The 10,955-nt window shown below is 39.3% G+C and overlaps 1 protein-coding gene across 5 annotated transcripts in view; it reads right to left on the reverse strand.

Annotated features, from left to right (window-relative positions):
• The window catches only part of TTC39B (tetratricopeptide repeat domain 39B), a 116,424-nt gene that overhangs the window by 30,978 nt on the left and 74,491 nt on the right, over positions 1 to 10,955 (reverse strand). For all 5 annotated transcript variants that reach the window (XM_073880824.1, XM_073880823.1, XM_073880825.1 and 2 more), the window contains 3 exons: positions 10,087 to 10,163; positions 6,561 to 6,628; positions 3,604 to 3,668 (listed from right to left, as the gene is read on the reverse strand). In XM_073880824.1, coding sequence (XP_073736925.1) covers positions 3,604 to 3,668; positions 6,561 to 6,628; positions 10,087 to 10,163 — 210 coding nt within the window. The remainder of the gene's footprint in view (positions 1 to 3,603; positions 3,669 to 6,560; positions 6,629 to 10,086; positions 10,164 to 10,955) is intronic.

Consider the following 10,955-nt stretch of genomic DNA (forward strand, 5'->3'; position numbering starts at 1 on the left):
TCATTTTCCCTGAATCATTTGTATCACATTTCCATTTGTATTTTTTATTATGGTATATTTTGCCCTGACAAAAACTGAAATGTTTATTTGGTCAAGTCAGTCTTTTATGGTTCCCGATTTTGTCACACTCAAAAAGGCTTCTGAAATTGACATCATGTATCTGCTGATACGATACACTACAGAAAGACACAATATCACTTGTATGGTATTCTTGCCATAGATGCGAAATCTGGATGTAATCATGAAGAAACATTAGATTAGATTAGTCCCCGCTGAGAGACATTCTACAAAATAACTGCCCAGTACACTTCAAAAATGTCAAGATTATAAAAATAAAGAAAGACTGAGGGACACTTCCAGATTAAAAAAGAGTGAAGAAACATAACTAAATGCAACATCCCCAACCCTGAATTCAATTCTGAGCCAGAAAAAGGACATTAGTGGGACAATTAGAGAAATCAGAGTAAAATCAGTGGAGTAATTGATAATACCATATCAATGTTAGTTTCTTGGTTTTAATAATTATTACTGTGGTTCTATAAGATGTCAACATTTGTGACTCTGGATGAAGAATATATAAAAATTCTTTGTGAAAATCCTGAAGTTATTTCAAAGTGAAAAAAATTTAAATAAAAGTTTAAAGGCTTTTGTGTTTTAGGCTATAAAAAAATTTTCCTTATGTTTTCACTACTACCCTTTGAAAAATATTTTAATATTAGAGAAGCCTGGGTGGCTCAGTCAGTTAAGCATCCAACTCCTGGTTTCAACTCAGGTCATGATCTCAGGGTTGTGAGACTGAGCCCTGTGTTGAGCTCTGCTCAGCACAGTCTGCCAGGGATTCTCTCTCTCTCTCTCCTCTTCCCTCTACCCCTCCTGCTCACGTGTGCTCTCTTCTCTCACACAAAAATAAATGAGAGAGAGAGAGAATGAGAGAGAGAGCTTGAGGGGGGGAGGGTCAGAGGGAGAAGCAGGCTCTCTGCTGAGCAGGGAGCCCCATGCGGGACTCGATCCCAGGACTCCAGGATCATGACCTGAGCTGAAGGCAGTCGCTTAACCAACTGAGCTACCCAGGCGCCCTTAAAAAAATTTTTTAATATTAAATATACATGGAATTTATTTTCATGCTTTTTTTTCCAGAATGAAGAACCAATTGTCCCAAAAAGTATCTATTTTTCCCACTATTTTGAAAGAGACCTATGTATACATAGGAATTTCACATATTTTTAATTCCCAAGTAAATGTCTGTGTGTATGTACAAAAGTACATGCATGCACACACTGATAGGTTTGTGCCATTTTAAGTCTACTTGAATCCATTACAGTTTTTAAGTTTTGATGACTAGAAAAGCAATTAGCTCTTTAACATCCTTTTAAATCATCTGAAAGTATTTGTTTACTCAAAAATTTTATTTATTTATTCATGAGAGACAGAGAGAGAGAGAGAGAGAGGGAGGGAAGCAGAGGCAGAGGGAGAGGCAGGTTTGCTACTCAGCAGGGAGCCCAATGCAGGACTCGATCCCAGGACCCTGGGATCATGACCAGAGCCGAAGGCAGATATTTAACCGACTAAGCCACCCAGGCATCCATATCATCTAAAAAGTATTTCAAGAGGGGCGCCTGGGTGGCTCAGCCAGTTAAGCGTCTGCCTTTGGCTCAGGTCATGAACCCAGGGTCCTAAGATTGAGCCCTGCATTGGGCTCCTTGCTCAGCAGGGAGCCTGCTTCTCCCTCTCCTACACCCTCTGCTTGTGTATGCGCTCTCTCTCTCTCTCTCTCTCTCTGTCAAAAGAAAAAGAAAAAAAAAAACCTTTAAAAAAAAAAAGGTATCTCAAGAGGAAAACTAAAAACAATTGGTCAATTTCCCAAAACTGCCCCCTACCTCCATGATTTTGAATGGAATATAATTTTATAAAATCACCTTGGGTAAAATTATCTCTTAAAATACTAAATCTTGGTTCTGCTCTCACTAATGGGGATCTGCTTCTAATAATGACACACATACTATAGCTTATATTAGATTAACCTTCCCACAGATAACAATTATAACTTTGGAATTTAAATATATATTTAAAATGCATTTTCAGGCACTGGAAAGTGAAAACAAAAAGTAGTAAGAAACTGGAGAAGAGCTGAACTGTGAAAGATGGAACATCTCTCACACGGACTTTACATTTACGTGGCTAGTCAGCTGAAAATACTCTCGAATCCACTCAACGTGGGATGCATAGAACCAATACAGAAAGCCACAGTCCTATTGTTGGGGCGACTGGGTGGCTCAGTTGGTCAAGTGTCCGACTCTTGGTTTTGGCTCAGGTAGTGACCTCATGGGTCATGAGACTGAGCCCCAAGTTGGGCACTGTGCTCCGGGGGGAGTCTGCTTGAAGATTCTCTCCCTCTGCCCCTCCCCCCATGCTTGGGCGCACCACACATGCTCTCACCCTCTCTCTCTCAAATAAATAAATCTTTATGAAAAAAATTTGACACCGCATTGTGGGTCTTATAATATATGTAAGTGTACTATCATAAGAATAGTATAAAAGACAAGTGGTCAATGAAACTATATATTCACAAAGTTCTTACATTTTATGGGCAATAGTACAATATTAACTCTAAGTTGACTGGGTAAGTTAAGAAGGATATTATAATCACTAGAGTGACCTTTAAAAAAATTAAAGAGGTAAGCTTAGAAATCAATAGAGTGATTGATTACATTAGAATATATATATATTTTTTAAATTTTAGTAATGTAATAAAAGGCAAAAAAGAAGTGAGAAAACCAAATGAGGCAAGAGAACAAGAAAAATGGTGGCTGCAAGCGCAAACGTATCATTTGTTATACTGAATAAAAAAGCAAGACCCAACTATAAACATCTATAAGAACTGCAATTAAAATATAAAAACAAAGATAGGTTTAAAGTATAAGAATATATGTCATGCTACACTTACCACTAATTATAAAAATGCATGAGTAGCTATATTAAAAACAGACTTCAAGACAAATATTTCTTATAAGGAGTTAAGTAGAGACATTTCATAATGATAAAAAAGTTAATTCATTAGGAAGATAAAATAATTAAAATATATATAAACCTAATAACAGAGGCTCTAAATATACAATGCAAACACTGACAGAACTAAAGAGAGAGAAATGGGTGATCTCAGAATCAAAGTTGGAGATTTTGAACTCTGTGAGCAAATGAGAGAGCAACTAGATAAAAATCAGTAAGGATATAAAAGATACAGACAACACTGTGGTCCACCTTTGAATCACTGCAGAAAATTCTATCAAGCAGTGCTGCTCTAGAGTCTGGACCAAAGACATACCTATAATTTTAAATATATAAATTGATTTTAGGAGAGAGAAACTAAGATTATGTAATTAGAAATTATGTCGGTAGCTTTTTTTCAGCTATTTTTTTCAAGATTGCATTTAAACTTAAATTCTGTTGTCCTATAGCACTGAATACATACACAGTAAGCCAAAAAATCAAGTGCATTCTTACCAACAGCAAATAAAACCTAGTCATACTTCATGAGAACTTTGAAGTACGAACTGGACAGAACATAAGAATCATTTAAAAACAAGATCTTAATTTTTAACTTACTTATATATTTGGTAACTTGTCCTAATTTTGAGTCCACCCTTGATGAAGTTGATCATATTTTCATCCTGAAAACAATTCAGTTAAATAATTAGATCACTTAGCAAAAGATTCTTACACTGTACAGTTATGTATTTGTGTGATGAGAACAAAACACTATCTTTTGAGGACATAATTTTTAAATTAAAACATTCTTCTTGCTTTACATTTGAAATGCTCTTCTGTAATTTTCCTTCCAACTTAGATGGCAATAAAAAGAACACATTTTAAAAATCTCTGCATTACTTCAAGCAAGTAATTAAGGAAGTAACCCTTACCACTTAGTGGCCAAATATGTTAGTCCAAATCTACTGTGAAAAACATCATCTAATACGCAATTTTCTTCTGGGTTCAAAAGAATCCAAAATGGGTGATTTAAGGATATGCTCTAAGGACTTTCCAGTCCATCACACTCCAGTAAATGGGATGATGGTTCTTCTTTTGCAGGGTACTTCAGCATTCAGTCTATTTAGCACTGTAAATTTCACTCATATACATTTCTAGAAGAAAAATTACTGATCTGGATTCTAAACTGATCGTCACAATATGCAGTTTTGTTTTGGAGAAAAAAAAATCATTTCACTTTTCTTTGCCCGATGGTCATCAACCACAAAGTTGAGGCAGAGGGCCTAAATGAATTATCATTTTCAGGGTCAGCATTCTAGGATTCCAAGAGAATCTCTTAATAAATTATATCAAAACCTGCTCAAAAGAAGTTAATCTAACAGTGCGTAATGGAGACAGTCCCATATTTCACATTTCCAAGGAGAATATTTTTCTAATCTATTGATAATGGAGAGATGCTCTGGCATTTATTTCCTGTGCACTTCAGCATCCTTCTAAAGCAAGAGGAAAATTTACTTCAGCTTACAAATTTCATTAAATATTAAATCTTTACCATTTAAATTATTCTAAGAATCAATAAATACAAAATTCACTACACAACTTAAATGTTTATCGTCTTATTTAAGGAATCTTATGATTACACAAGTTCCAAGATTGGCCAGGAAAGAATTTCCAAAATCACATTAAAATCTGCCTCAAATAATAATATTTCGTTTCATGATTCACCAAACATTTACTGAATGCCTATTTTACACCAGGCATCTGAATGCAACATCAGTCAAAAGCAATACAAGGTGCTAAGGGCTGGAGTCATGCACACAGAAGGAGATATGCACAGGAGGTGAGGAGAGCTCAGAGCAGGGGAGGGGGTGACATGGAGAGGTCCACAGAAGCTTCCTGGAAGCATCGGGGCTTAAGGCACAAAAAATGATTGGGAAGTGGCCAGATGAAGGAAGGCAAAGCAGATGCGAACCTTGCGAGCCAGGGAATACTCAAGCGGAAGGAAAGGCAAGGAAGCATTAACGATCATGGCATGCTTGGCCATCTGTGCTTAGGTAAGTCAGCGCTGCCACAAAGTTCCCACAAAGACAGAACGAAGGAGTAAGAAAGCTACCTCTTCCCGTGGGGTAAGAGGGGAGGAGGGAATGTGGGAGAAGATACCAGTTTAGTTTGAAAAAGCCTCCCCCCCTTGCTGATATTCTGATACGGGACCACTGCCATCGTCCGTGAGAGGGACTCAGAGCTGAAGCAGAGCCATGAGGGGGTGAGGGTCTCATCCCTGAGAGGGCGCTCAGCTGCACAACGGACAATGAGCTGGAGGCTAAGAAATTAGAGCCAGAGGGTCACTAGGTCGCTGTGCCCTCTGGAGAAGAGCTGAAAAACACCCCCACTAGAACACTCAAGAAGGAAGAGATGGCGCTGCTAAATCCTCACAAGGTAAAAGAAACGTGAGCACTAAATGGATATGGAGGCATGAGGAAGAGGGAGGAGTCTTGGATATCTCCCAGATGTTTAATTACAAGTCCCCACATATAAAATAAGATTTCAAATCCCAGATTTGACTGTCAAATCCCCATTTGGAAAACACATCAGAAAAACCGGAGGGCCTCCATGACTAGCATTATGTTTCCCGAGGCAGTAAGAATGAGGTTTTCAACCAGACTTCATAATACATAGGGTTTTAGGAAACAGGGTCATAGACCAGATTGGTTCAATTTTACTTAACCGGAATCCAACCTAAGAAGTCAATCTCCAAGAAAAAAAAAAAAAAAAAAAAGGAAAGCAACTCTCAATACAATGTAAAACATTGTGATTGAGGAAGATTTTCAATTTTACAATTGCATTTTTGCTCCCTTCCAATCTTGACCCTACCTCTACCCCCAATGTATCCATCACCACCACCCACGGGGACATGATGTTAAAATCCACGTTTTCTTAGAAGCATTGGAAGATACAATGTCACGCAAGGCGCTGGTTATAACAGTTCCTAGACGTAAAATTAAAATTTCCCTTAAAGAAAGCTATTCATGGTTTGGTTTAATGACTTTTTAAATCTGCTCTTCCAAAGGAAGAAATAAAAGCAAGAAAGGGGCATGAGAATAGAAAGAGGGGCAAAAATCAAATCTGAAGTGTATATGAAAAGCTTGGCACTCAAAGCATGCATACCTGAGCTTTGCTGAATCATCTGGTGTAAGAAGGGAATGGCCAAGGATGAAAATGCCTCTTTGACCCGGGCCTGTAGCCTCTACCACTAGCAAATGCAAAGAGGGATAATCCCACTTCTCATACAGAGAAGCATCCAGAAATTCGGTGCAGTAGTTGCAAAACAGTTCATAAATTTATAAGGCAGTGGGTTCCCAATAGACTGAAATTTGGAACAGACTCCAAGTGCATTTGAGTAGGAACAAAGCTCCCTGGGGCCATTTTTCAGTCAAAGTTTATCAGAACAACAAGTATCTTCCATTACAAATCTAAGTCAAAAGAACGGAAGCACTGACATAGACTGAGCCCCATTTTTTCTGTGTGGTACTGGCAGGCTTCCCCGGCGTACTGATTCGAAGCCAAACATTTATTACCTGCACAAACGTGAGTGCTGCTTTCTGTAGGAGACACTCGGCATAACAGATTTCGGCATGCATTTCCTCTATTAAAAACAAATAAAATTACATTAAGGAAAATCCTATGTCCACAGTAATTGCTCTGAGATGTTCAGGAAAGACTCATAGCTCAAAGAACCCAAGAGAGACACAAAAATCTAGGTTGCTTTGGTACTTCCATAAAAGCAGAATGATGACCTCGGTCCTCAGTCCCTCGGCAAGATTTTCCTAGAACGTGTAAAAGGGTTTAAGGAAGTCATCTTTGGCCCCATTCAAATATAACTGCGAAGAGTCAGGTGCTTGGTGCCAGAGACCTAAACTCAGCTCACAAGAGGAAACCAAAATTTAAAAGTACTTAAAAAAATATTTTTTAACTTAACAGTTACATGTAAGTTTAACACAGTAATAGAAATTGAAAAAACTATCTTAAATTTATGAATTCTAGCTTCTAAAATATGAAGGTATGATAATCACGGCAATGATCAGACACCCCATTAACTTAAAAGAGAAAGCAGCAATTCTCTGAGGTCTGTGAACAAGTATGGACCAGCACGCCCAAGGCATGACTCCTCACACATCGAAGACATGATATAAAAAGAGCTCACACTAGCACAATTTCAGGCTATTTTGATCACCGAGCTATCTAGCACAGGAACAAAGCACTCACAAAAGGGACTCTGTAAAGCCATGTATATCCCAGGGACATATGGAATGCCCCAAAACACATGGCCTGTCTTCCTAAACAATACCTTTCACTTGCAGAGATTGGGGTGGGAGGGAAATCTTTGCATTTTTGCATAAACAAAATTAGCAGATTCCTGTTTTATCCATGGGATGCAAACTGGCATTTTATTTAAGTAAACGAGCTTGGGGGATTTAACAGCTTGGGGTGGAGGAAAGGTTCTGCCGTGTTGTGGGTATCCACCTCTCTCGGCTGCGGGCCACCTCATCTATAAAGTCCAGCTAGTACCGTCTTCACTTCACAGCTAAAGAATCAAATGAGGTGCTGCACAGACCTCACTATGGAGAGTGAGCACTGGATTTTTGTTAGCTACTTTCAGTACGATTACTGCCCTTGATCCACATTGGGCTTTTTGGTAAAAGCTCAGAAAGCAGGACATTTTTATGTGAAGTAAGTAGCTGAAAAATAGGGTCCTTCTGTGTTTGTGAGAATGCTGTTGGGTCAAAGTGGATAAGGGCTAGCGCTGTATTTCTTTCACTCACACACACAGACCCCATCCCCATCCCTGCCATCTGACACACAACAGGCTGGTTCTCACAAACTGGTTCCGATCCCTACCACGCTCATATGCCAAAGGCTGAATTTACAAAGAAGCAACTAGGCAGTGAAGATCCTTCAGCGGCCTGCCTACAGATGGGGCCAGGCTTGCAGAGGCAGGGCCTTCAGCGGCCTGCCTACAGATGGGGCCAGCCTTGCGGAGTCAGGGCCTGTGCACATCCTGGCGGCCGTCACCAGCCAGGGTCTCGGTCCTTCTGAGTCTGTGCAGAGGTCTGAGCAGAAGGATTGGCTGCATCAGGGTTAAGTTAAAGATGGACACACCGCAGAGCAGCTAAAGGACGTGACAAGAAGGCAGAGATAAAAGGCACGAAAATTTGAACTCTGTATACCATATGTAAGCATCCTTCATGTTAAATCCCTTTCACATCCTAAGTACTGCATTTACGTGTCTGTTTTTAAAGGAAATTTGAAAACCATTCAGGGCAATATGCCAGTTCCGAGAGAAGAAAGGGTGTGTTCCATGTTAAACCCACGAAAAGTTTAATATACTGACTCCTGCAGACAACCAGCCACTCAAGGATGTAAATGAAAATTACCAAGAGGAAAAACAAATCACATACTAAAGCTACAATGTTTTGACATGCACCCTTGAACACAAAGTCTGTTTGGGTTGCAGTGACAGCCAAACTCATTAGAAATAAAATGCAACTTAATTTATAAAAGTCATATTCCTTCACTCTGGTTGACTTATATTGGGCAGTTCCCCAGTTCTCAAAATTAACCATTTGGCACTTATGAATAGATACCTTACCAGAACATCTCTTAATTATAAATTCCTTAGTCTACTGAAGGAAATAGCTTCACCCTGTGCTAAAATGTTAGCTAAGCATGCCTTTGGATGTAAAAGTCTAAATAAACCTGTTTTTTCAGAATACGCTATAGTCACAAGCTAATTTATGTTTACTGTTTTCTAATTAAGACTTTTCAAAGCAGTTTTAGGTTGGCAACAAAACTGAAGAGAAGGTACAGAAATTGCCCATGTATCCCTTGCCCCATGCATGCTTAACCGCCCCCTGATGAACTGATGAACTTCTGTTGACACATAATCACCCAACAATCCATAGTTCATGTTATAGTTCCTTCTTGGTGATGTACATTCTATGGGTTTGGACAAATGTATAAAGACATGTATCCATCATTGTGATATCATACAAAGTTTTCTCACTACCCTGAAAGTCCTCTGTGCTCCACCTATTCATCCCTACACCCCATTCCCCGGCAATCACTTATCTTCTCGCCGTCCCCCCAGTTTTGCCCTTTCCAGAATGTCATATGCTTGGAATCATACAGCATGACACCTTTTCAGATTAGTGTCTTTCACTCAGTAATACACATTTAAAGTCACTCCATGGCTTTTCATGGCTTGAGAGTTCATTTCTTTTTAGCACTAAATAATATTCCATTTGTCTAGATGTACCACAGTTTATTTATCCATTCACCTATTGAAGGATATCTTGGTCGCTTAGAAGTTTTGGCACTTATAAATAAAGCTGCTGTAAACATCCACATGCAGACATAAGTTTTCAGCTCCTTTGGGTAGATACTAAGGAGACTGATTGCTGGATTTATGGTCAAAGTATGTTTAGTTTTGTAAGAAATTGCCAAACTGTCTCCCAAAGTAGCTGTACAATTTTGCATTCCCACCAGCCGTGAATCAGAGTTCCTTTGACTCTACATCTTTGCCAACATTTGGTGTTGTTGGTATTTTAGATTATGGACATTCTAATAGGTGTACAGCAGTATCTCATTGTTTGTTTTCTTTTTTAATAGTTAGTAATAAGTAAATACGTAAATTATTCCAGATTTTCTGAAGTGCCATGTACAAAAACATTATAAAAAGATAAGAACACAGCACCATCTACTTTCAAGATGTCTAAAGAGGAATGATTCATCATTTCCCTCATCCATATGTGAACCTTTTTTTCCCTTTTCTACAAGCCTATCAGAGAAAGTGTGGGGTACAGTGGAAAGAACTGTGGCTTACAGAAAGGCAGATCAGCTTTGAATCCCACTCTGCTACATGGGGAATCCTGGGCCATTAACCCAACTATTGCCAGCGGTTACTTCTGCAGGGTGAGTATGATGGGAAAGAGAAAAAGATTTTCCATTTCCTTTTTATTCTACACTTAAGTACTGAACTTTATGAGTATGATCATGTTTTAATTTTCAAAGACAGGAAAAACTTCATCTTTAAATGAGTCTTACCTTCAGTCAGCTGTTCCAATGATCCCCTAGAAAGAAGACTTGAGAAAGATTCTACAACTGTGCATTTTTTCCTGTATCTGTGGACAATAAGCAGAAGGGGAGATGGGAAACAGAAAGAAAAAATGACAATAAATCAGGCCAGGCTCATTTTCCTTTGACATTCATTTTTGTCACAGTCACACCAAAGAGTTACCAAGGAGAAACTCTAAACCCTGAAGTCTGTAGTGCAGAGACCACCCTTTTTCAACACCGCACACCCAGCGCCAGCACTGGGCTAGCATCCTGTGGGCACTCCATCCGTGCTTACTGGACACGTGTGGACAAACCCACACAAAACAATGAATGCTAACCCTGCCAAGCACCTGCCCTTATCTGTATGGCTGAAATCGGTATTTCTGGGGTAAGAGGTATCCACAGGTTAAGAATCACTTAGAGGGCAGTATTTGGAAACTCTCTTCATTTGTAGGGTTGCAACATAATTACATGAGGACATAGTTTCATGTTAAACTTCACCAATGCTAGTTAACAGCTGTTGCTGGGGTCTTGCTATACACACAGAGCAAAGATTAAAATAAAACTGAAAATCCGTCTCATTTTCACCAACCAGAGGTGTTCAAATATGTCCTTTTAGGCAAATACAGCTCTCCCTTCTGAATAGGCAGCATCTCCCACATAAAAGAAGAGTGTTCCTTGCTCGGCCTCGCATGGCAGGCAGTAGCTGAAATCATCCACCCCAGGGAGACCCTTGAGATGCATGCTGCTGACCCCACAGACATCTCCCTCAGTTCTTCTCAGGAAGGAAGGAAAGGGAAGGAAAGGGAGGGAAGGAAGGAAGGAAGGAAGGAAGGAAGGAAGGAAGGAAGGAAGGA

The sequence above is a fragment of the Callorhinus ursinus genome, unplaced genomic scaffold, assembly GCF_003265705.2.
Source record: "Callorhinus ursinus isolate GAN/ISIS: 27379988/994484 unplaced genomic scaffold, GSC_fseal_2.0 scaffold39, whole genome shotgun sequence".
NCBI lineage: Eukaryota > Metazoa > Chordata > Mammalia > Carnivora > Otariidae > Callorhinus > Callorhinus ursinus.